Genomic DNA, 26,649 nt, shown 5'->3' with positions numbered 1-26,649 from the left:
AAATGGAGTTTTTTTATCCTGGAAAAAAATAGAGATAAACATATTTTGTCCTTGAAATTGAGTGTTTGTTGAATTTAGAGTTGAGTTTTTTCTCCTGGAAAATAAAATAAAGAAAAACAGTTTTTTTTGTTTTTTTTTTTTTTTTTCTTGAAATGGAGTTTTTTATCTTGGAAAAAAATAGAGATAAACATATTTTGTCCTTGAAACTGAGTGTTTGTTGAATTTAGAGTTGAGTTTTTTCTCCTGGAAAATAAAATAAAGAAAAACAGTTTTTTTGGGTTTTTTTTCTTGAAATGGAGTTTTTTTATCCTGGAAAAAATACAGAAAAACAGTGTTTTGTCCTTGAAACTGAGTGTTTGTTGAATTTGGAGCTGAATTTTTTCCTCCAGGAAAATAAAATAGAGATAAACAGTGGTTTTTTCTTGAAATTGAGTTTTTTTCTCCTTGAAAATAAAGCAGAGAAACACAGAAGTTTATTCCTGAAATTCAGAGTTTCCTGAATTTGGAGCTGAGTTTTTTCCTCCAGGAAATTAAAATAGAGAAAAACAGTGTTTTGTCCTTGAAATTGTGTGTTTATTGAATTTAGAGTTGAGTTTTTTTCCTCCTGGAAAATGAAATAGAGGAAAACAGTGTTTTTTCTTGAAATTGAGTTTTTTCTCCTTGAAAATAAAAGAGAGAAACACAGGGATTTATTCCTGAAATTCAATGTTTGCTGAATTTGGAGCTGATTTTTTTTTCTCTGTGTTTATCCCAAATAATTGGCTGGAAGATGCTCTGCAGGCATCTACAGAGCAAACATTTAATATAATTTAATGTAATTTAATTTAATTTGATTTAATTTAATTTAAACCAGAACTGAGAGTCAGAACTCTGACTGCAAGTGGAGGCTCAGCAAGATTTGAACTTTTAAAATTGGTTTTTCAGCCCAAGATATTCTCTAGATTCAAGGGAATGAACAACTCTCAATTTTCAGTCTCAGCCCACAGCCTGTAATTAAAATTTCCTTTAATGCTGCTAAATCACTTTTTTTCTGAGCTAATGGACTCAGCATCTTCTATTATTATGCATTTTTAAACTTCTCTATAAATTATTTTTTTATATTTTAGGAAGTGTTTTAAATGGTTATTTTTTGAATTTTCTTTTTAGAGCATGTGTGGTTTTTTGGCTGTGGTTTTAATTTTTTATTTTTTTTTATCAGTCTTAATTTGGGCTGTGGCTTTTTAATTTTTACTGCTGGTTGGTGTTGGTAATTGGTATTTCATTTGGTATATATAATTGGTATTATCATCCTGTAATTTATGAAATTAAAAATGAATTTTTGATTTTGATGCTCAGCTCAGGATCCTTTTTATCCTCAGGATTTCTTTTATCTCTGTTGTTTAACTCAACTGAATAATCAGGTTTTTGATCACCATTTTCTACAAACAAAACTATCATCCTGTAATTTATGAAATTTAAAATCAGTTTTTTTCTCTGTTGCTTTACTCAGAGCCAGGCTCTCTGTGGAGATTCTCATTTTCAAATCTCACCTAGAGGGAGCTTTTTTTTCAAGAAATAATTTGGAAGGAAATGCAGAATGTCTTTCTTTTTTTCCCCCTCATCTAGGTAGTAAAGGTTGATATAAAAGAATGAGAAGTTTAATTAGAAAATTAGCTAAAACCTTCATCTTTTGGGGTTCCAAGAGAGGGGTTGTGACACTTTGTTCATGATCCAGCTTCTGAGCACCTGACAAACTTTTGAAAGAGGAAAGAACTCCTCAAAAAATTTGTAATTTTTAATAGTTCTGCCCCAGATATTGCCTCAAACCCTCTGTGGCTTCATCAGCAAAGGAGAAACAGGGATTTTTATTTTTTTAGGGGTGACCTGGACTGGTCCTGCTCAAGGATGGAGATGGGCGAGAAGCTCATGGCTGGAAAGCTGAAGGTGCTGGAATGGGAAGTGCTGATGATGCTGAAAGTTGAAAAAATAAACCAGAAATTGAAAATTTTAATAAAACCAGAACAGCAGAAGGATCCTTCTGACTAAATGTCCTGGGTTACAATGTAAAGATGTGTCCAAAAGTCTGTGTGACATCTGCTGAGACCAGCTGGGACAGTGCCCTTATCTCTGTGGGAGATATCTCCTGTTAATGGGCCAGGTGTTAAAACCAGCTGGGGCAGTGACCCTGATCTCTGTGGAGATATCTCCTGTTAATGGGCCATCTTTAAACCAGCTGGGCAATCATCTTTATCTTTCCCACAGCCCATCCTCCCTCCAGGAGATATCTCCTGTTCATGGCCAGTGAGTCCCAGGGCATGACTGATAAAATTCCATCATCCCACTGGGAGATGCTCCAGCCAGGGGAGGAGCCAAGCCTTTCCTACCCAGATCAAAACTGACATTTTGGACACCAAGGCACCTTCTTCCCACTGCATTCCAGAGGAAAACCAGACCTTTGCACATCATCCCTGCACCTTCAGAGGAAACTGCACCTTCTCCAGGAGCACTGCTCCAGCTGAACCACATCTGCCCCTGCAGGAGGATGCAGCCACCATTGAATGGGACTGTGCCAACACCCTGACTGACTGACGGGTGTCAGCTTGGATTCTGACTCTGGCAGGGGTTGGGATTGTTCTGTGTAATACTGCATTTCTATTTTAATGTTCCTAGTAAAGAACTGTTATTCCTAATTCCCATCCCTTTGCCTGAGAACCCCTTAATTTCAAAATGATAATAATTTGTAGGGAGGGGGTTTACATTCTCCATTTCAAAGAGAAGTTTTTGCCTTTCTTGGCAGACAGCTGTCCTTCAAACTAAGACACCAGATAAAAACTGAGATTTGGAGCACCAAAGCAGCCTTTATTTACTAGTTTCCAGAGGACAAGAGCTACCAGGATCACAGCTTCAACAAGATCACTTCACCTGGACTGTTACACCCTAACTAGAAGGGTGTCAGGTTCTATTCTGACTCTGTTTTTTTTTTCTTTTCTACTATTGCATGTATTTTATTTCCCCCTTTTTTTCCTATTAAATTGTATTTCTGACTTGAGAATCTCTCACAGGTTTTGATTTCAAAACCATTACACTAAACCAAGGTTGGAAAAACTCTTTAAAATAATTCCCCCAGCACTGACAAGTGTCCCCAAGTGCCACATCCTTGTGTTTCTTGAGTAATTCCAGGGATGGGGACTCCAACACTGCCTGTTCCAAACCTTTCCAAGAAGAATTTTTCCAAAATATCCAACCTTGTTCTGTCCCAAATCCCATGAAGAAATGAGCCTCACCTCTATTTCCAGGTGGACACAAGTAGCCAGCCCCTCCCTGGCTATGGATTCCACTGTGCCTCTTGCCAGTCCATAGCTGTGGCCACTGTATTTGTAGGTTAGCAGAAAATTCCCCTGAAATTCAGAGCAAGGATAAAGCCAGAGGAAATATTTCAAGGGGAAAAACATCCTCAAATGAGTGAATTATTTTGGGTTTTGCTGCTTTCTCTCCTTACAAAGTTCATTCCTGTTTAAATCAGCTTTGATGAGGGCACTGAGAGTCCAAAAATCAGATTAGCAAGAGCCTAAAAATCAGCATTAATGATGGCACTGAGAGATCAAAATCAGTGTTAATGAGAGCAGTGAGAGCCCAAAAATCAGCATGAATGAGAGCCAAAAAATCAGCATTAATGAGAGCCAAAAAATAGGATTAATGAAGGCTCTGAGAGCCGAAAAATCAGCATTAATGAGAGCAGTGAGAACCCAAAAATCAGCATTAATGAGGGCACTGAAAGCCCAAAATTAGCATTAATGAGAGCTTAAAAATCAGCATTAATGAGACAGTGAGAGCCCAAAATCAGCATTAATGAGAGCTCAAAAATCAGCATTAATGAGACAGTGAGAGCCCAAAATCAGCATTAATGAGAGCTCAAAAATCAGCATTAATGAAGGCAGTGAGAGCCCAAAATCAACATTAATAAGAGTCCAAAATCAGCATTAATGAGAGCCCAAAAATCAGGGTTAATGAAGGCAGTGAGATCCCAAAAATCAGGATTAATGAAGGCAGTAAGAGCCCAAAAATCAGCATTAATGAGAGCAGTGAGAACCCAAAAATCAGCATTCATGACAGTCCAAAATCAGCATTAATGAGGGCACTGAGAGCCCAAAATTAGCAAAAATTACCAAAACCCAAAAAATTAGCCCATATCTGAGCTTGTGCCTTTCCTGTGGATAATCAAATCCCAAAATCCTGAGAACAAAGTGCTGACAGCATTCTGGGGTTATCCCTTCCCAAATAAATCCAAAGCAAAGGGCTTCCTTCTGGTGGTTTTATATCAAATATTTTATATTTTTCCATGGAAAAATGGGAGATTCCAAGGAAAAGGAAGAATCTGCAAGGAGGAATTGCCTGTGGAACTTCAAAGTTCTGCAGAGATGGAAGCAGATTATTTTCATATTTTTAAAATTAATCTCCTTGATAATTGTTATCAGGAAGGGTCAACTCAGTTGTTTCAGGCTCTGCCTGAAAATTTTTTTTTGTATAAATACAAATTTTTTTCAAGGCAAAGTTTTGTTGCAAAAGGCATTAAAAAAAAAAGCAGCTGAAGGCAGAAATCCTTCAGAAAAACCTCACTTCTTTAGGAGGGATTTGCTAAACTTCCAAGGAATTCCCTGCAGGATTGCTGGAAAATGTTGAGAAAATAAAACAAATAAACCCCACATTATATTTGTGTCTGAAAATAAGTTTATTTCTATGTTATGCTATTATTTAAATATTCCCCACTGGCCATTTTGCCCATATAAATTCATTTATAGGAGAAAAGAAAGCACAAATCGACAAGAAATTTGTAGTTTCTGTCTGTGAACTTCAAAACTCAGAGTGAATAAACATTCACACCCAGGCACAAACTTAATATTAAAAAAAAATAAAATAAATCAGGCTTGGACAGAGAAGTTGTGTTCACTGGGGGAGCAGGAAAAGCTACAAGGAAAGGAGTCAGGTACTTACTGCTGTCACCATTTCATCAAATGCTCCTTGAGAAATGAAATAATAATCCAGTCTGTTCTCTTCCCCAAAATAAGCTGTCCTGGTGGTGTGGCAGGGCCTGGGAGATTTATGGGATAATAAAGAAATAAACTGTTTTCAATCCCAGTAGCAGCAGTGGGAAAGGGGGAAAAGCAGGGAACCTACAAATCATTTTATTTTTAAGCAGCAAAGAAATATGAGAAATATAAAGAGGTGCAAATCACACTCCTAATGCTGAATATTTGAAAGATTAACCCATAAATACACCCCAAAAAATTAAATGTAATGTGGAATTTTGGCTATAAATCCCAGCCCAGGGTGGCCTGAGCTGAAGCTGTCACAGCAGCCTGGGAATCACAAATTATAAATCCATTTTTTTCCCCCCACTTCTGTCAGCTTGGGGATGATATAAAGTCAAATCCTAAATGTGGAAAAGGAGCTGGGCTGAACTGGGAGGTTAAGAAAGAGCTGGAAAGTCCAAATTTTTAAGCAGATCCCTAATGGGAAGAGAAGAAACAATCCTGAAAATGGAGAGAAAAGTGATAAAAGGCAGGGAAAGAAAAAACCTCAGCACCCTGAGCTTCCCACCAGGGTGAAACAATAAAAACCATAAAAAATTCCCCAAAAAACCAATTAATTAATGCAGGTAAGAGAGCCTGAAGTATTCAGTGGTTCTTGTTCTGTTTGGAAATCAGATTTTTCTCCTCATTTCTGCCTTGCCATAAAGTGGGATAAAAGCCAGGGAAAGTAAAAACCTCAGTTACCTGAGATTGCCACCAGGGTAAAACAGTAAAATCCACCAAAAATCCTGCTAAAACCAGTTAATTAATGCAAGTAATAATTAGAGACTGAAGTATTTATTCAGTGTTTGTTCTGTTTGGAAATCTGATTTTTCTCCTCATTTCTGCCTTGCCATAAAGTGGAAAAACAGGCAAGGAAAGGATCCCATAAGGACAAACTTTAACCATGAGTGTAAAACACTAAAAACCCACCCAAAAAAAAACCCCCAAAATATCAATTAATTAATGCAGGTAACAATTAGAGCCTGAAGTATTTACTCAGTGTTTGTTCTGTTTGGAAATCAGATTTTTCTCCTCATTTCTGCTTTGCCATTAAAGTGAGATAAAAGGCAGTGAAAGGATCCCATGAGGAAAAACTTTAACCATGAGTGATAAACACTAAAAACTCACCAAAAAAACCCCAAAAACCCAATTAATTAATGCAGGTAACAATTAGAGCCTGAATTATTCAGAGGTTATAATTCTGCTTGGAAATCTGATTTTTTTCCCTAATTTCTGCTTTGCCATAAAGTGGGATAAAAGTCAGGAAAAGTTTTTCCCTGCTATTCCACAAGAATAAACCTCAGCCACCTTGTGAAACCCTAAAAATTCCCCCCAAAATATCCAAAACCAGTTAATGAATGCAAGTAATAATTAGAGACTGAAGTATTTATTCAGTGCTTGTTCTGTTTGGAAATCTGATTTTTCTCCTAATTTCTGCTTTGCCATTAAAATGGGATAAAAGGCAGTGAAAGGATCCCATAAAGACAAACTTTAACCATGAGGGTGAAACACTAAAAACTCACCTAAAAACACCCAAAAAATCAATTAATTAATGCAGGTAACAATTAGAGACTGAATTATTTATTCAGTGTTTGTTCTGTTTGGAAATCAGATTTTTCTCCTCATTTCTGCTTTGCCATCAAAATGGAATAAAAAGCCATCCCATGAAGGGTTGTGGGTTTTTTGGTTCTTTTTGGGGTTTTGGTTTTTTTTTTTTTTTTGTTTTTTTTTGTGTTTTTTTATTTGGTTTTTGGTTTGGTTTGTGTTTTCATTTCTTTGTTTTGTTTATTTGTCTGAAAATTTGATAATTTAAATATTTTTTCTCCTATTGATGACTTCAGGCAGAGAAGAAAACACAGCAAAATTAAATTTTTTAAACTTCTTTACAAAAAAAACCCATAAACCAACCCAGCAACAATTCCAACCTGGATCCTTTGGTTTATTTTTTTAAGCTCAGGGAGCAGAACTTACCCAAATCTGAAGGAATCCTTGAAGTTTCTGCAGATTTTGAGGGAAAGTTGCCTCTTCCCACAAGCCAGAGGCCCCAGTAACACCAGCATGGGGTAATCTTCATCAGCACCAGGCAAAGTGCTGCAAAAAAGGCATTAAATCATCCAAAAAAATCAAATTTCAGCAGCTTTTTATAAAACTTTGCAGAGATTTTATCACCTCTTCAATCCACCTTGTGTTCTTCAAAAATTGAGGTGCTCTAAATGAAAAAATTGCACAAAAAAATCTGCATTAAAGTCTCATTTTTTCTAAAGGAATAATGTTATTTTTACTCTGATCTCAGCTGATTTACAGCCTTTTCTAAAAGGATGGGAATTATTGATGAGTTTTTTGCAGAGATGGGAATATTTCAATAGGATAATTAAAATAAACTGGAATAAATTCAATCCTACAGATTTTTCCTGAATGTCCTCATTGATTTCCATGTCCTGTGCCAGGTGAAGGTGTAAAAATTCTTCAATTAAATAGAAAAAACCCACTCAGATCCTTAAAACTCCACTGAACACAAATAAATCACAATAAAAGAACCCAAAGTGCTGCAAAAATACAAAATTCTCAATTTTCTCCCTGCTGAGCTGAGGATTAAATCCTCATTTTTTTCCACTTCCAGCTGTAAGTGTCCAGCAATTTATTTAGGCAGCTAAAAGTAGAATTTCAGATTAATTTTTAAATGTTTTAAATTAATTTTTAAATCTCTGGTGGATTTTAAGACTGGGTCACTTAGAAAAATGGCAAGAATAATTGAAATAATGCCAAACTCAGTGATTTTTAATTAGTAATAGTTTTAACTAAATTTTATGTGAAAGAAAACTGCCTCTGTGTCCATTTAATGGGATTTAAAAATAAAAAATATATTTTTTTACCATCCCTCTCACAAATAACTCATTCTTTAAGAAATAATTTAGCCAAGGAGGAAAAAAATTCCAAATTTTAGGAGCAGCAAAGCAGCTCTGTTACCTACCAGAATAGCTGGATATAATTAGCACAAAAAGCTGATTAGCAGAGCACATTAAAATCCTGCAGCAGGTAAAAATAACCTTTAAAAATCCATTCTAAAAGAATAATTTTAAAGGGGAGAAAAAAGCTGAAGTGAGTAGGGAAAAAAAAAGCTGAAAATCAATCAGGATGTTGGAGAAAGGTTTTTTTTTTTTCTTTTTTTTCTTTTTTTTTTCTTTTTTTTTTTTTTTTTTTTTTTTTGTTTTTTTTTTTTTTTTTTGTTTTTGTTTTTTGTTTTGTTTTGGTTTGGTTTGGTTTGGTTTTTTTTGTGAATTATTCTGGCAAGGGATGGGAAGCAGAATTTTTTTTTTTTTTTTTCCCCCCCAGAAAATCATGGGAAGGGATGGTTGGATGGGAATTTAAAGCCCATCTCATTCCAAAATTTCTTAATATTTCCACTTTCCTAGGATGCTCCAAGCTCATCCAGCCTGGCCTTGGACACTTCCAGGGATGGGGAATTCTCTGGGAATTCTGTGCCAGGTTTCCCCAAACCTTAAAATAAAGATTTTTTAATTTTTTCTTTTTCCTTCTCCTTGCACAAGACTTGTTCCAGGCTTGGAAATTCAGATTTTTCTGGCACCTTTCCTTTTACAAGGAAATATTACACCAAATTAATCATCACTGCACAGGATCATACACAAAATTCAAATTCTCTTCAATAAATTCCCAGTTCCCCACATCCTCCAATTCCTGGGATTTATGATTTCATCAGGAGAACATTTCCATAATCCTGTTTCTCATTCCATCACCATTTCTTGGCTCTCTGCACAAAATTTTGGGGGTTCCCACAATTTAGAAGATGATTCTGGAAAAGAGTTTTGGGCTCATAATTCAAATTTATTTTTTTTTTTTTTTTTGTGAAACATTTATAAATTTTAAGGCCAGAAGGGACTATTTGGATGATCTAAATCATCCTCCAATCATCCCACTTGGAATTCACCAAATTAGTTCCTGTTCCAGGCTTGAGAAATGCAGAATTCTTCTGGCAACTTTCCTTTTACAAGGAAATGTTACACCAAATAAATCATCATCCCACAAGATCACACTCAAAATTCAAATTCTCTTCAATAAATTCCCAATTCCCCACATCCTCCAATTCCTGGGATTTATGATTTCATCAGGAGAACATTTCCATAATCCTGTTTCTCATTCCATCACCATTTCAAAACTAAAAGTTTGGGGGGCTCCAACAGCTTGGAAGAAGATTTTGGAAAAGAATTTTGGGCTCATAATTCTAATTTTTTTATCTTTTGTGAAACATTTATAAATTTTAAGGCCAGAAGGGACTATTTGGATGATCTAAATCATCCTCCAATCATCCCACTTGGAATTCCCTGGTTTCTGTTTCCAGCCTGATATTGTTGGTTCCACAAGATCATATTTGAGTTAAAAACATTCCAGTTGTGAAGAACTCTTGGTAAATTGTTCCAATTATTAATTATTTTAATTGTTAAAAAGAATCAGGCTCTGGTCCTTCTCTGAATGGGTTTCTCCTCAACAGCAAGATACCAAAAATCATCTTGTCCTGGCCCAACAAACTGCAGATTAAATTAAAATTCAAATGTCACCTGCATTGCTAGGAGGGGAAAATACCCATAATATTCACTGGTATGTACCACATAATTACAGCTAAAATCACAAATTGAGAGAGAGAAGAATAGAACAGGAAATTTAATTTTTTTGTGCCTGCAGGACAGGCAAGAATAGAACTTTTTTGCTTTGTTTTCAGGTTTTATTTGTAATAATCAAGATATTGCTAACCCAGAATTGATTATAACCTGATAGAGAAAGAGAGATGCAAATGAACTGTCTCAATCTGGTTCCAAAAAAGCATTTTAGGGTGGAAAAGGAATAATCATTAGGCAGATTTTATTAATGACTCTGGAGTTCTTTCCAGCTGAGCACAGGCCAATGTTGGAGGAATCATTAATAATTCTTGGGGCAGCCCCAAAAAGGCTGGGCTGATGTTTTTGGGTTTGTGTGCATAATTCCTTCTTTCCATCAATCCAAAATCCACTGAGCAAATATTTAAAAATATTTAAAAATTTTTTTTTGGAAGAAAAAAGAAAAATTAAAATCCATGCCTTTAGGGTTTTTTTAAGAAAAAAAATAAGACAATTTTGAGGTTTTATTTTAAGAATTCTCCATCCTCGTGAAATAAATAAATTTTTGGGGTTTTGTATCTAAAAGAATTTTCAGGGCTGTTGTCACTGCTGGGAAAGCTCCTGTTTTTTTGGATGATCCCAGAAAACAGAGTCACAATAAAAATACAAATTTCTGAGTTATGAAATCCTGGATTTTCTATCAGGTTACTCAATTTTGAATTAATTCAGGATCAAAACAGGCTGTAGGTTGATCTCAGTGCCCACTGCAGCCAATAAAATAATAATAACCCATATATATTTATAGTGCATTTAATCAAATTATGTGGAAGAATTTTCCAATAATTCCTCAAATATCATGAAAAAGAAGCAAAATTTCCATTTTTCAGAGGAGAAACAAGACTGGGAGAAGTCACCAGGGAATGGTGACACTGGAACAAGAACATCCAGCTGCCTTTCCTTTCCATGCTTTCCATGGAATTATCTCCTCCTTCCAGTAAAACATGGCAATTCCCCCTTATGAACATGAAATGTGCCCCAAAATCCCCAAATAAAATCATTTTATCCCAACAGGATGCCAGCAGTGGGGAGAGAAGCAGAAAGGGAAGAAGTTTTCCCTCCAGGGATTTCTCCAGTGCCTTTTATCCCACTTTATGGCAAAGCAAAAATAAGGGGAAAAAAAAAAAAATCTGATTTCCAAACAGAAGAGCCACTGAATAATTCAGGCTCTAATTGTTACCTGCATTAATTAATTGGTTTTTTGGGGGATTTTTGGTGGGTTTTAGTGTTTCACCCTGGTGGGAAGCTCAGGGTGCTGAGGTTTTACTTTCCCTGCCTTTTATCATTTTTCTCTCCATTTTCAGGATTGTTTCTCCTCTTCCCATTAGGGATCTGTTTAAAAATTTGGACTTTCCAGCTCTTTCTTAACCTCCCAGTTCAGCCCAGCTCCTTTTCCACATTTAGGATTTGACTTTATATCATCCCCAAGCTGAAGTGGGAAAAAAAATGGATTTATAATTTGTGATTCCCAGGCTGCTGTGACAGCTTCAGCTCAGGCCACCCTGGGCTGGGCAGGGAATTCTACATCTCTCAGTTGAGGTGCAGGACAGGAATTTTGCATCTCTCATTTTTTTCAGAAATTTTACATCTCTTATTTGGTGCAGGACAGGAATTTTGCAACTCTAATTTATGGTGCAGGACAGGAATTTTGTAACTGTAATTTATGGTGCAGGGCAGGAATTTTGCATCTCTCACTTATGGTGCAGGAGAGGAATTTTACATTTCTCATTTTGTGCAGGACAGGAATTTTGCATCTCTCATTTTGTGCAGGAGAGGAATTTTACATTTCTCATTTGAGGTGCAGAACAGGAATTTTTCATCTCTCATTTTATGCAGGAGAGGAATTTTGCATCTCTCATTTATGGTGCAGAATAGGAATTCTGCATCTCTCATTTGGTGCAGGACAGGAATTCTGCATCTCTCATTTGAGGTAGGACAGGAATTCTGCATTTCTCATTTTGTGCAGGACAGGAATTTTCCATCTCTCATTTAAGGTGCAGAAGAGGAATTTTGCATTTCTCATTTGGTGCAGGAGAGGAATTTTGCATCTCTTATTTGTGGTGCAGGACAGGAATTTTGCAACTCTCATTTTGTGCAGGACAGGAATTCTGCATCTCTGAGGTTCAGGACAGGAATTTTGCATCTCTCATTTATTTCAGGACAGAAATTTTACATCTCTTATTTGGTGCAGTACAGGAATTTTACATGTCTCATTTAGTGAGGTACAGGACTATTGAATCTCTTATCTGTGCTGCAGTTGAGGAATTTTGCATCTCTCATTTGGTGCAGAACAGGAATTTTGCATCTCATTTCTTTCAGGACAGAAATTTTACATCTCTCATTTATGGTGCAGAACAGAAATTCTGCATCTCTCATTTTTTTTCAGGACAGAAATTTTACATCTCTCATTTGTGGTGCAGAACAGAAATTCTGCATCTCTCATTTTTTTTCAGGACAGAAATTTTACATCTCTCATTTATGGTGCAGAACAGGAATTCTGCATCTCATTTGGTGCAGGCCAGGAATTTTCCATCTCTCATTTGTGGTGCAAATCCCACCTGCTCCAACAGATTGAGGAAAGGCAGTGGAGCTGCCTCAGACTTTAGAGGTGAATGAGGAGTTTTGTTTCATAATCAATTGGAACCAAATCAGATTTTCCTCATTTCCAGGCTTCTCCTTGGGTAAAAATGTCCCTCTGAATGTGACAAAATTCTGCTTTCCTTGAGTGCCACCCTCAGGAGCAGCTGTGGAATGAACTCACCTGTGCAGGACTGTCTGGGGATGCTGAATGTTGTGCAAAACATGAATCCTGTGATCCTCAGCAGCCACAACTTCTGGAGGAGGGTCCTGATTATTCACTGCAGCAACCTGTTCCCAAAATTTAAAGGGGGAAAAGTCATGGAATTGTTTCCAGCTGCAAAATGTTTGGCAGATCAGCAGGAATAAAATGGTTTTGTGCTCCTGGGAGTCAGGCTTTGGGCTTGGGAGCAGAAATCTTTTCTGGGGATTGAAGGATGATTTAAGGGATGGTTTGCTACAAGTTAAAAATAAAGGATTTTATATTCTTTATTTAGAAAAATTGCCAGAATGAAAGGATGTTTGCTCACCTTTTCTTCCACTGAAACCTTCTTGAGATCCAGTTCTGTGACTTGGAGCAATGTGAAAATCGCTGTGAGCCAATAATCATCTTTTTCCTGAGGGGTGAAAAATTTCCATTTTAACAAAAAATACTTAATTTCATCCAGCCAATTTTTAATTCTGATCAGTTAAAATTAAATTTGCCTTAACACATTGCAAAATAAAAGGTTTTTTACCCTGAAGGGTGTCAAGATACTGCCCAAACTGACCTTCACAAGCTCAGCTGCTGCAGCAAGAGCTGAGTTTTTCTAAAGTTTGTAACCACAATATTCAAAAAGCCAAGATGGGAATTTAAAAATGGAAAGGGATTTGATCAGATTTTGCTTAGGAGAAGGACATTTAAGCAGGAAAAGGCTTTTAGATGATGGAAAACCAGGAACAGCCTACTTCAGGTACTTTTTCTTGCTAATTTCATTGTGTGCCACTACATCATAAAAGCCAATAAAAATCTGACAATTACAAGAAAAAATAAACTTAATATTCTTCTTCTTTCTGGCATTTGGAATAACTGCAAAATTCACACAAAATTTAGAAATCACAAGAGTTGGGATAGAATTGTCTTTGATCACTCAGGACAAATGCCCTGCCCACTTCTAGAGGCAGAAATTTGGGCTAAAAGGATCAAACCATCAGGTTTAGGTTCTCATTTTTGGGTCTTTCTTACCTGTAGAGGGTTTTTTAGAAGATTTAAAACCCTGAGGAGAGGCAGACCTTCAATCCATTTAAGCTCACTCAGCTCAGCCACCTGGGCAAGGACAGAAACAGAGAATAAATCAGAATCCAGGAGAACTATGCAGGGAAAAAAAAAAATCAGTATTTTAATGCCTGCTCTTCAAATCTAGGCATAAAAAAAAGATCATTATAAATCCCAAAAGGGGTTTACATGTTAACTGCACTCAATGAAGCACTTCAGGCACAAAAGGAGACAACTGGAGCAGCAGGATAATCCACAGCAATTTCCAAGCACCTGCATTTCTCCAGTTCTTTCAAATGTCAAGCCCTGACACATTTGGCTTTTTATGTGCTGATGTGCTTAAGTGAGGCAATTCTGCAGTTAAATTCCTGCTCTGGCTGGGTAGTTTAAAAAAAAAAAAAATTCCTTCTAAGAGTTTTCTTTTTACTGAAGTTCAAGTTCATCCTACAGAACTTGCAGCACTAAAAAGAAGCAGGATTTTTGTCCTTGGATGTGTGCAGAGGGATAAATCAGGGGGTCCAGCCTAGCCAGGAATTCCTTCCCCAAATCCAAAATCTCTCCTCTTTCAGTGTAAAACCATTCCCTTTTCTCTATTTTTCCATGTAAAAGCCTCTCTCATCTCTCTCATAGTCCATTTTAAATCCTGAAAGCCCAGCTGAGCCTAAAAAACTCCAGATTCTCCCTAATTCATCCTCAATCCTTTTAAAGTGTCTAAAAATATAAACCTCAACCTTAACCTACTCAAAACTCACAAAAAGCCCACCCAGGACAGTTTTGACCAAGTGAAATGTGATTTGAGTGGATTTCTTAAATAAATATCAGAATTCCAACCATCAACAGTTGAAAATCACTGAATTTTCAAGAGACACATTTGCAGCTAAACCTGCTGTGCCCATTTTTTAAAAACCAAAAAAAAAAAACTGTGAGCTGAAGTAACTCCATGTGTTAAAGAATTAAAACTCCCATTTAAATTATTCTTCAGAAGGCAATGTTCAAAAAAAGGTGATTCATTAAACAGTTTCAATGACATCATTCAAAGAGGAAAGTCTTGATGAGGTAAAATTAAGAGTTTTTATGTGCTGGAAAGAACAGTGGGAAATAAATAAGGCAATGGAAGTGGTGTTATTAATGTTAATAACAACTACACCATTAGAGAGTTTCCTGTGTGCTGCAATTGAGGTACCTTTAAATGTCAACCTAAACATTGAGAAAAAAAATCCACAGTGACTTGAATTAAATCCTCTTGCATGGGGGGGAAATGATGGAAAATATTCTGCTGCTGCTTTATATATTTATTTTTCTTTTTTTTTTCACTCTGATATCAAAGTGATTCATGAATTGATTTTTTTTTTCAGTTAAGGATGCTGGAAGATCAATATCAAAATTATCGTGGATATTTTGCTTGACATTCAAAATTCAAATGAGTTGGATGGTGGTATTGTGCTTCTAGTACAGAAAATTGTGCTGAATAACAAAATCCACTTTTTAACAGAGTTCTTGCAGTTCTGCCTTGCAGGGAGTTTCCAGCTGAGAGCTCAGAGGAATCTGTGGTCATAAATTGGGCTGAGAGATGTTAACAACCCCCCCTGAGGCCTGGCAGCAGCAGAGCTGTGGTGTAAATAAAGATCCCCTGGAATAACTGAGCTGGAGAAGTTGCAAACTCATCCCTGTGTGATGCAAAGGGGAGAACTGCAAAATCTCCATGGGTGGGAGCACCAAAGTGAGACCTGAGTGAAGAAAAACCCACCTGAGTTATTAAATAAAGGTTGGGAGGACACCAGGAATCAGTGTGGGTGAGTTGGGTTGGTGTGACCAGCAATGTGAGTTCCGTTTTTCTGTGCCCTTTGAGGAATTGAGTGTTAAAAAATTAAAATATTCTGTGTTGTTAGAAGGAGCTGAGCTCAGTCTGGTACCTGGTTTTCCTCCAGGTTGATGAACTCCAGTAGATCATGTTCCTCCAAGCCTTGCAGACTGTTTATTTTATTGTTGGACAGATCTACCCTCTGCAGTTTTTTCAAGTTCTTCAGCCCATTCACCTTCTCAATCTGATTAAAGCTCTAAGAAAAAAGGAAAAAAAATGAAAGCAAAGAAACTGCAAATAAACCTCTATGAAAAACAACATTCTGGAAGGAAAAAAAAGTTATTTGTTGGATTTGAGGATTCTTTGTCATGGAAAATCCTGTCCAAAATAGGCCTTTATGCATTAGCCTCATGTGTAGCCACACCTGCTGGAAAACCTCTAGGAAAAACAACATTTTTGAGGGGAAAAAAAGAGTTATTTGTTGGATTTCTCCTGGAGAATCCTGTCATAAATAGGCCTTTCTGCATCAGCCTCATGCACAGACTGATATGGAAAAAAAAGAATCAACTGTCTCCTGATTAGCTTATCTCCAACTCACCTTGAAGAGACAACAGCAATAAAAAGAGCTCTGACATTTTTCAAAAGCTGATATTGGCCCAAGAACACTCTTGTCACCATCCAGCTCAAAATTTAGAACACAGAGATGCATGGAAAATTATGGAATATATATACATAAATACATTGAATTTCCCTCTGTAATCATGGCTCTATTTACACTGGTGATTACAGAATAAATAATGAAAAAAAAATTAAGAGAGGAGACAGGCTGAGGGTTGGGAATGTTCACTTGGAGAAGGGAAGAGCTTCCAGAACATTCCAGGGAGTAAAGGGGCTTCAGGAGAGGGACTGGGGACAAGGGATGGAGGGACAGGACACAGGGAATTGGGAAAGGGGAGATTTGGGAATTAGGAATTGCTGGCTGGGCTGGAATTGCCAGAGAATCCCTGGGTCCCTGCAATGTCCCAGGAAGGATTGGAGCAGCCTGGGATGTGGGAGGTGTCCCTGCAATGAGCTCTGAGCTCCCTTCCCAGCCAGGGCAGCCCAGGATTCTGGGATTCAGGACACTCAGAATCCATCCAGAGGGATTTTGATGGACAGTGGGCATGGAAAAGAGAGGAAAAGGGAAGGGAGAGCCTTGATGGTTCCCTGAGATTGCAAGGGAAGGCCCTGGATCCATCAATTCCTTGGAGAGGAGATGGATCCAATGTGAGGTTGTGGAGAGCTGGGAATTGGCAGCTGGAGAAGGGAAGGATCCAGGGAGAGCTTCCAGCACATTGCAGGGCCTGGAGGGGCTGCAGGAGAGCTGGAGAGGGACTGGGGACAAGGGATGGAGGGACAGGACACAGGGAATTGGGAAAGGGGAGATTGGGGAATTAGGAATTCCTGGCTGGGCTGGAATTGCCAGAGAATCCCTGGATCCCTGCAATGTCCCAGGAAGGATTGGAGCAGCCTGGGATGTGGGAGGTGTCCCTGCCATGGCAGGGGTGACACTGGATGTGACCTTTTGATTCCCTGATATGATACAAAAATCCCTCTGGAACACATAAATCCATACTCATGCACATGAAGTGATGGCTCCTTTCACTGCCAGTGACAGCACAGAAATGTTAAAAAAATATCATTTTAAAATCCTCTGTTTTCCTGTAAATTCTTCCAGACTTTCCCACACGAAATGCCCCAAAATTTGGAGAATCCATAACCAAATCTCAGAGTTTTTTCCAGCCTGATTTCTCACTGGCCTCCAGATTTCATTTCTCAGGACCTCACAAATCAGGGACTCATTTCTGCCAAGCATGGACAACAATTCCCTGCTCATCCCTGTCCCACACATTCCCAGGTGGCCTCTCCACAGGATTCTTCCTCCATATCCCTTTTAATTTTTATTTTATTTTATTTCATTTCATTTTTATTATTCAACCAAATTTTATTTTGCCATCAAGCCTCACCTTGTGCTAAAAGCTTGGAAGCTTCACCTACTATTAATAAATATTTAGGAACTGTTGAAATAAATAAGCCAGCTGACTCTAATGTTAATCCAGTTGTCTGTCCTTGACATTTTTTCCTGACTTTTAAATGTTTAATTAGGTTATTAATAGCATGGAGCTCCCTCTCTGCTCCTGAGCTTTGTTAGACCTCTGGTTAAATCCAGCTTGCAAAATTCTGGGCACAAAAGGGATTTGGGGATAGATCCTTTAAAAAGCAGAAAATTCCTAAGAGTCCAGTTCATTAGAGCTGTGCTTCTAATTTAATTTTTTTTTCTTTGTGAACATGAGTGAAATAAAAGGATTTTTGGTACAGGTTTTGAAGTCTTTCTCCCAAACTTCAGAACTTTCTACTCTTTTCAACTTAAAATGCTCAAGGGAAAACAGGAGAGAAAGCTGAATCACTGGGAAGAGAGGGGATAAAAAAATAATAATCATAATAAAAAAGGACTGTATTTTATTCTAATTAGCTAAAGAAGATGCTCTGCTAAAATCTATTTCCATAATTTCCACGAGGCTAATTAAAAAAAGACAAGCAGTGTTATCAACAGTGATATCAGCACCTAAGAACCCCAAATGAGGAACATGTTGATATTTAATGAGATTTAACTTTTAATAATCCCCCAACATTGGAGAAGGGAATTCCTGATAGATTTTCAAACAAATCAGGAAATCAGAGCACACAGTGGTGGAGCTGTGGCTCACATTTAGGGAATAAAGTTTCAAAGTATTTAGAAAAAAAAAAATAAAAAATCCTCACACTCCTAGAGCTCCTTTCAAAACATTTCCATGGGATTTGGCCAATGTGAGTTAATCTTCCCCACTAGAAATGAGACTAAATTCCAATTTATTGCCACTGAGGGAATCACTGAGAGCTATCCTAGATCTGAAATATAATTTTATTACCACTATTTGAATATATTATTCAAAACATGCTAACTGTGAACACCTTCCCTTAATATTGCAGCAGCCAAGGGCCAATCTGAGTTGTATTTTCTATATCCATTCAGAAGAAAAAACCTTTAAATTTTTAAAAAGAATTGAAAAAAAGAATATTTCTATTCCTGAAAAGAAATAGAAAAAGAAATTCCACTTCAAATATTTATGTGGGTGCTTAAATCTATTGTAGCCAATAAGAGCTCTGTACAAGTTTTTTGGGACTTATTTTTAAAGTCCCATTAAATATTTTTCATTTCTTATTATAAAGTAAAAGCTGTTTAAGAGCAGCCTGTTGTTTTGAGAGCATTAAAACCAGGTTTGGGTTGTGTTTCTGTGCAATATTTGTATAATTAATAATTTAAAAAAATGTACAGTATTGCAGCTATCTCTGGAAATTTATTATGTGATTTTTATTTTCATTTTTATTCAGGTATTGCCAAGAAATCAGGAAAAGCATCAGAATTATTTCTTTCTTACCAGGTTGAGGATTTTGATGGGTAAATTCTGCAGGCCCCTGATGGCAGTGAGTTTGTTGTGTGACAATCCCAGCTGGGTCAGGCTGTGACACTTCTCCAGCCCTCTGATCTCCTCAATCTCATTAACTGTGCACACATTTCAGGAAAAAAATAAAAATAATAATAGTAATAATAGTAATAATAGTAATAATAGTAATAATAGTAATAATAGTAATAATAATAATAATAGCAATAATAATAATAATAGCAATAATAATAATAGCAATAATAATAATAGTAATAATAGTAATAGTAATAATAATAATAATAGTAATAATAATAATAATAATAATAATAATAATAATAATAATAATAATAATAATAATAATAATAATAATAATTATTATTATTATTATTATTATTATTATAAAGGGCTGAACACAAAACCTGAGCAAAAATTAACAAATTTGAGTCTGATTTTATGGTGTGGGGAGCTGGGAAGGGAAAGATTCATTTAAATCTCAATGCTGGAGCATCCTACAGAAATTATTTAAGTCCTAATTTTATGGGGTTATTTCATGATATATTTAAATTCTACCTGTTGTGTCCTGGCCATCTGTCCTGAGAGGAGAAATTGTATTTAGAATTAACATTGCAGTTAAAAACCAGCAGTACAAGTAATTAGAATTCCTCTCAGCAAGCTTCAGCATGAACAGAACTCCTCAAATTCCTTAAACAAAGAACCTTTGACAACAAATCCAGCTCCAATTTCTCCTTTCATGATGAAGTGAGAGGAACTCTGGACCTGCCCCAAACCAGCTAAAACTCTGCCCCAGGGATGTGACTCTTGGGTGACTGAAATTGGGCAAAAATAGTTTAAACAATCAAAAATTCAGCATCAGGGTAAGGCAGCAAATTGCTCAGCACTGAATAATAATAAATTCAATTTTAAACTTTTAATGACTCACTATAAAACTTTGTGAGCTTTATTGCATCTATTTATACATATATATTTATACTGTATAAATATATACTATATAAATTTAATTTATATAATATTATATATATACATACATATATATACTATATATTATATATATTTATATATACATACATATATATTATTTATAATATATATAACATTTTATATATACATACATATATATACTATATATACTATATATAATATATATAATATTTTATATATATATACATATATATACTATATATAATATTTTATATATATATACATATATATATATATATATATATACTATAAGTATTTAATATTCACAATATTATATATATATATATTTTTTTTTTTGGCCAAGTTGTGTCTTTTTCTGGTTTGAGCAATTCCTCCCTGACAAATCCTTTAGAAAGATGTCAGGTGTGCACAAAAAAAAAAAAAAAAAAAAAAAAAAAAAAAAAAGTGATAATGACCTGACCATCTGCATCATAATTAATTTAAAAATGGTAAAGAAAATTTAGTTCCTGTCAATGAGAAATGAATGTCAAACCTTTTCTGCTTCTGCAGGGTATTTCAGAAAGGATTTTTTAATCTGTGATTAAAAATTTGATTGTTCTGTCTGTTCTGAGGAGTGTTTGAAACAGATTTGTGTCTGAATTCTGCATTTCCAATCCTGCCCCTCATTTTCTTCTCTTTTAGGGGATTCTCTTGTGCATATGAAAACATTTTTATCCCCATTTCACCAACACCTTCCTTGAGAAATGGAGAAATCCAAGACAGCACAAAACCAAATCAAAACCTACAGATCAGATCCACAAGAAAAATTAAAAAAAAAAAAAAAAATTTTTTTTTTTTTAACTCCCTTTTTCATTTTGCTGGAAGGGTTTTTGCTCCATGATGGAAAATTAGGATTGCAAAATTAGAAAAATAAATAATAAAATAAAATGGGTGCCCTGCTTTATCTGCAACAGGATTAATTTCAGAAATGGGTGAGAGACAGAAAAATCTCCACAACCTCCTGTCTCCACCTTTTCAGGGAGCAGAAAATCAGGATGCAATTCCTGGGAAAAAAAAAAAAAAAAGAAAATTCAGGAGCTCTCAGGAAATATTTTGAAGGGAACAAGAAGCTCCAGAAAAACTCCAGAAAGGACAGGAAGGGATTTTTGGGGAAGTCTTGGAAAAACAGCACTGAAAATTCAATTTTTAGGTTCCTGTTTTTCAGGTTTCTGCCAGGAAAATGTTTCTAATTCCACAAATGAGTGTGGAAATGGGGAGCAGAACAACCTTTGCTCCATGTCTTCCCTCAAAAACTCCAGGAATTTTTCTCTCTTAAAAATTCTTTTCATTTTCAATAAACAGCCTCGTCCTGCATAATTAGTTGGGTCTATGATAAATCAATAAATTCCTTTTTTATTTAAGTGTTCCAAGCTGATTCCCTGTTAACATTTGGAATTTTAAATTTTTTTTTATTTTTATTATTTATTACCTCTGTAAGGGACATCTCCCCTTTTCACTTTTTTCCATGATACTAAAAGAAATTTTTGTGTTCCTCTAGTAGGAAAATCCCCCAAATGTGCCCACTTTGAACACCATCAATTCTTAAGTAAATTCAGCTCAATCTCAGCACCAAAATTACAATTTCATCTCAATTCTGAGGACATGGTGGGGAAAACAAAAAGAAAACAGGTATTTATTTGAAGAAACAGCAAAAAAAAAAATCAAATTTTTTTCCATTCAAGATTCCCCAAAGGATACAATCCAGCAGGAGTTTGGTAAGTGAGTGGTATGCTGACAAATCTTGCATTTTGGGGATTTGATTGTATGAAAAATCTGCTTCCTAAAGGGAAAAAAAGAGAGGAATTTGGGTTATTTCTTCAGCACTGACTGAAGTTTGCTGTGTGTTCCACCTTCCCACCACATGCAGGGGTTCAGTGGGGAAGAAAATAAAAGACATAAAATACAAATAAACAAAAAATTTTAAAAAATAAATATTAGTATAAGTATGAATATAGTATAAAGTATGAATATAGTATAAGTATAAATACAGTATAAGTATAAATATAAGTATAAATACAGTATAAGTATAAATATAAGTATAAATACAGTATAAGTATAAATATAAGTATAAGTATAAATATAAGTATAAATATAGTATAAGTATAAATATAAGTAAAGTATAAGTATAAATATAAGTATAGTATAAGTATAAATATAAGTAAAGTATAAGTATAAATATAAGTATAAATATAAGTATAAATATAAGTATAAATATAAATACAAGTAAAAGTAAAATATAAATATAAATATAAATATAAATATAAATATAAATATAAATATAAATATAAATATAAATATAAATATAAATATAAATGGCAGACCCAAATATCTGGAAAAGGAAAATGTGAACTGAGCTAAGAAAGAAGAATAAAGAAGGAATAAAAATTGATTTTTTTATCAAATACATCTGACTTAGATTCAGAAAACAGTTTTGAATTTAAGCCTTTAATTTTTTTTTTTTTTTTTGCAGACTCACCCTGAGGTTTTTAGGGGCTTTAAAATTGAAGCATGTGGTCAGCTGGTTTTTGGAAGCATTCAGCTCTAGTAGATAAGGCATGTGACTGATACAGGAAAGATCTAGAAATGGAAGAAAATGTCAGATCCTGCACAGCAAAATGTGATAATTGCATCCTGCAGCAATCAAGAGTCAATTTGGAGCTGCACATTCAGAGAGTGATGCCTAAAATGCAGAAATCAGATAGATTAACCTTCTCCAAGAAGAAAAAAATTGGTTTATGAACCACAAAGAATAAATATCCAAGTTCAACATTTAATTTTTATTATGTCAACTATCTTGCCTTTAAGCAAGAATTTATTTTTTAATTTTTTTTTTTATTCTATCCACCTCTAGAATGACAGATTCACTCTGTCCTGAGCTATCAATTAGTGGAGAAAAGCATTTAGGCCATGACTGAGGAGTAAATAAGTGGTTGCTATGGAAAAGTCCCTGCTCTGTTCATATCTGGACTCCACAGAAAATATAAAAAAATTAAAAAATCTCTTATTAAAATGAGCAAAAATGCTGCTATTCTTGGGCTCCAGCTCCTCAAGTGAAAAGAACTTGAGAGAAATAATGTGGTTATCCCACCACAGCTTATTCCACTTGATGTTAAATTAAAAAAAAAAAAAAAAGAGACACAGAGAAGGAGCAGCTGATGGAGTCTTTATCCCAATCTCCATTTGGCACCTTTCTAAATGTAAAAAAAAATGTAATTTTTTTACCTTTTGTCACCCATGGAAAACCTTGACAAGGCAAAACCTGAGGTTAAAATAAACCAAACCAAGCATAACTTGAATATTCTGCCACCTGCACCTTCACCTTGACATATCTGCTGGAATTTTATTTCTGGGTAATAAACTGAGAGTTTTAACACCATGTTCCCACTGATAAACATATGCTGGACTTAATGGGCTGTGGATATTTTTTGGGTGTTTTGGAGATCAAGCTGGTTCTGTGGAATATTTGGCACCATTAAAATGTCAGCCAGGCTTTGTCCCACTAAAACCCCATGGCTCAGTGCATTTCTCATCTGAGCTGCTTTCACAACCCAAGAATTTGTAGTTGATTTTCTCCATACCATTAATTTTATTGGAGGAAAGCTCCATTTTCTGCAGGTGGGTGTATCCAGAGAGAATGCTGATGTCACTCAACCCACGACCCTGGAAAAAGGGAAGGAAGGGATTTTAATCATAATTTTAATCATAATTTAAACCATAATTTAAACCATAATTTTAATAACTGGTTGTATAAACCCAGCTTGAACATTGGAGAGATGCCCCAAGGTCCTTCCAGCTGCAGCAGAACAAGGTGACATCTACACAAAGTGATGCTGGAGCAGCCAGGAACAGAGAAAATGCCAAAAAAAACCAACTTTAAAACAACAAAAAGAGAGCTGCAGTCAGGAAAAACACCAGGGAAAAGGGAGGGAGAGCAGAGAGCTTTGAAAAGTCACAACCACTTTAACTTCCTGAAATGCAGCATTTCCAGATGTTTTACACATTCCTCTATTTTTTTTTCCTCCAGCTGACTGAAGCAGGAAGATACATTTTTCACAACTGAGGACTGGATAAGGAAAAAAATAAATCAAAAATCTCACTGATGATGCTACTACATGAAAAAAAAAATAAAATAAAAAACACTTTCCACTCTGAGAGTCTGAGTCTTATCAAAAACCCTGTACATGAAACAGGCAGAGACAAAAATCTGCCTCATTTTTTAATTTATTTTATAAAAGACCAGCTATTTGCTGTTGAAAAAAAGGAAATAATTGTGCAGAAAAGCCCCTTAAACTGATTTTTTTTTAATTTTTTTTTTTTTTTTTTTGCTTGTACTTACTGGAAGTGAGAGATGAAGATAAACATATTCAGTCCCAGGGGCTGAGCAGCCCAAGGTGTGGAGTCCTTCAGCAGCAGTGTCTTCATCCAACACCCCCTTCAAATGATCCAAAAAACACCAGGAAAAGGGAAAAAAATTGGTTAAGGGGAGATTTATGAAAGGAAATTCCAAATTTGGGAGAATTTAGAGCTTTTCAAGTGGGAATAAGGTTGATAAAATCCTCAAATGCTGTTTCCAACTTCACCACCCCACTAAGAAAAGTGATTTTTAGGAAAAATGATGAGCCCTGCCCTCAAAGCAGCTGAACAGAACTGTGCCAGCTGCATCCATTTGAGAAGGTTCATCAGGTTTTTGCTGGGATTTTGAATTTTTTTTCCCTCCTGCCTGAAGCACAGGACCCATTCCCCAAGCTGTTGAGCCCACTGATTATGGATGGTGACACCTCAGCAGGGTGCTGCACCCCAAAATGCACATTACTGGAAATCCTTTCCATTTGTTCAGCTCAGCTCAGAGGAAAAAAAAAATAAAAATCTTTGCCACAGAAGCTGTTTGACAGATGGCACTAATGAACTAATGAGAAAAATCAGCCAATGGTTTGTGAAATTCCTGTGAGCTCTGAGGAGCCACTCAATTGCTAATCTAGGGACTGAATTAAATAATAGAATAATTGCATTAGAGCACCTTTATGGTATAAGGGAGAGCACAGAATAATTTCCACATTGCAAAATAGGAGGTGATATTTTGGTGGGATGTAAAGCCCAGCAGGGCAAGGAAAGAAACTTCACACAGGGCTGATTGAAGGTCAGGGCTGGAAATTTAAACAGGGAATGGGGTTAATTTGGCCATACATGTGTCAGCTGTGATAATTCATAATCGATTCGTGTTAATCATAGAAGTTTTGGAGTTTGTATAAACCAGAATATTAAAATAAGAAAAGAACATGGACCTAGATAAAGGGAAATATATGATTAAACCCATTCTGTTTAAATCCCACTATTATGAGTTTTATATATTGAATATTGTATACAAGTTTGTAAAAGAAAAAAAAAAAAAAAAGGGGTTTTCCACAGTCTGAAAGGTTTTTTTTGCAGAATCAGATTTCCTGCCTTTGTGTGATCAATCACAAACTCTCTGCTAAAGATCAGACTTCCCACTTCTGTTTTTATCTTCCAAAACCAGATGGTTCCATGACCAATTGTCCCAAGAGCTGTCCCACTGAAGTTTGGAAGTTTCTTTGTTTACCTTGCAGAATTACTACACCAAAACAATAACAATTATTGATTATTAAAGGAAAACCATCCTATAAAAAGGGAGCTGCAACCCAAGCTGGAAGCGTGGAGTGGGCGGTGACCACTCACGTTCTCCCCAGCGCTGTCTATATAAAATAAATCAATCTAAATATTTCTAAATATCGAGACTTTGTTTCTCATTTATAACACAGCTTATCCTTAATCTTATATTAGGAGACTTGGCAGCGCTGGGTGAATGGTTGGAATTGAGAATTTGAAGTTTTTTTCTAATCTAATTGATTTTGTGAGAGAGAGGGACAATGCAGAAGTAGCCCGGACACCCCGGGGATGACCCACGGCAGAAACGAGAGGTGAGGGGACACAGAGGGGACACACAACAAGTTACCTGATGTCCCAAATCACTCCCCCTTCTCCCCCCACACCCACACTGAGCGATGAGGGGGAAAGGGCAGTTCCCTCACAAGCACACCCCCTCCCCGATCAGCTGGCGAGCCCTGGGCTGAACCTCGGAGCGCTCCGACTCTGCCTCTTCGCCGTGCTCCTCCTCATGCTCGCGGTGAGGCGGGCCGAGCTCCTCGGGGAGCCCCAGTGCGAGGGGCAGCTCGTGAGAAGGGGGAAGCGGCTCCCCGAGGCTGCCTGATCTCCTTCTCTCCTCGCTGCCCGCCATCAAGAGGGAGGAGATGGAGAAAACTCCGCTGTCAGCCCCGTCCCCGCTCAGGCCTGGCCGCCGCCATTTGTTTACGCGTCGCCATGGAGACGATCGCGCCCACCGCTCCGCCGGCCAATAGGAAAGCAGAGCGTGCAACGATGCATCATGGGAGTTGTAGTTCTCAGCGCGGCGCGCCCCCTCAGTCCGCCGCGCCGCGGAGCATCTTGGGAGTTGTAGTTCGCCTCCCTGAGGCAGCCATTGGCCTCGAGGTGCAGCACAAATTATAAACTTATAAATAAATTAATTTAAGGAGATAAGGAGGTGCACGAAGACTCTCTGTCGAGCCTTTAGCGCCTCAGTGTGTGGAGCGGCACCAGAGAGTTTATTCTATTTCTTATTAAGCCCGATTTGTATATTAATATTGACACCGCTGAGGATGCAGAGGCTGCCGCGTTTGTCTCGATAAACACAGTCCCCAAAACCCCACCTGTAACATGCAATTGTTCCATCCCATTGGGAAATGCCAAAAATAGCAAAAAAAGAGGGAATTTAGGGTGAAAAGATCGAAGGGGAAAACATCTCTTTTTGTTAGGGATCAGT

The 26,649-nt window shown here is 36.5% G+C and overlaps 1 protein-coding gene across 2 annotated transcripts in view; it reads right to left on the bottom strand.

The window, feature by feature from the left end:
* LRGUK (leucine rich repeats and guanylate kinase domain containing) overlaps window positions 1-26,155 on the bottom strand; it is a 44,847-nt gene extending 18,692 nt beyond the window's left edge. Inside the window, exons 1-13 of one of the 2 annotated variants that reach the window (XM_056482280.1) lie at window positions 25,906-26,155; window positions 24,151-24,246; window positions 23,393-23,474; window positions 22,291-22,391; window positions 21,513-21,594; window positions 18,810-18,934; window positions 15,464-15,607; window positions 13,521-13,601; window positions 12,826-12,912; window positions 12,480-12,586; window positions 7,023-7,142; window positions 4,972-5,068; window positions 3,264-3,377 (exon numbers count right to left, since the gene is read on the bottom strand). In XM_056482280.1, coding sequence (XP_056338255.1) covers window positions 3,264-3,377; window positions 4,972-5,068; window positions 7,023-7,142; window positions 12,480-12,586; window positions 12,826-12,912; window positions 13,521-13,601; window positions 15,464-15,607; window positions 18,810-18,934; window positions 21,513-21,594; window positions 22,291-22,391; window positions 23,393-23,474; window positions 24,151-24,246; window positions 25,906-26,067 — 1,398 coding nt within the window. In that variant the 5' untranslated portion in view covers window positions 26,068-26,155. The remainder of the gene's footprint in view (window positions 1-3,263; window positions 3,378-4,971; window positions 5,069-7,022; window positions 7,143-12,479; window positions 12,587-12,825; window positions 12,913-13,520; window positions 13,602-15,463; window positions 15,608-18,809; window positions 18,935-21,512; window positions 21,595-22,290; window positions 22,392-23,392; window positions 23,475-24,150; window positions 24,247-25,905) is intronic. The other variant, XM_056482281.1, reaches the window with a different exon arrangement.
* Between the last annotated feature and the right edge of the window lie 494 nt (window positions 26,156-26,649).

Source organism: Oenanthe melanoleuca, chromosome 1A (genome assembly GCF_029582105.1).
Source record: "Oenanthe melanoleuca isolate GR-GAL-2019-014 chromosome 1A, OMel1.0, whole genome shotgun sequence".
Taxonomy (NCBI): Eukaryota; Metazoa; Chordata; class Aves; order Passeriformes; family Muscicapidae; genus Oenanthe; species Oenanthe melanoleuca.
This window is presented reverse-complemented; position numbering and strand designations above follow the sequence as displayed.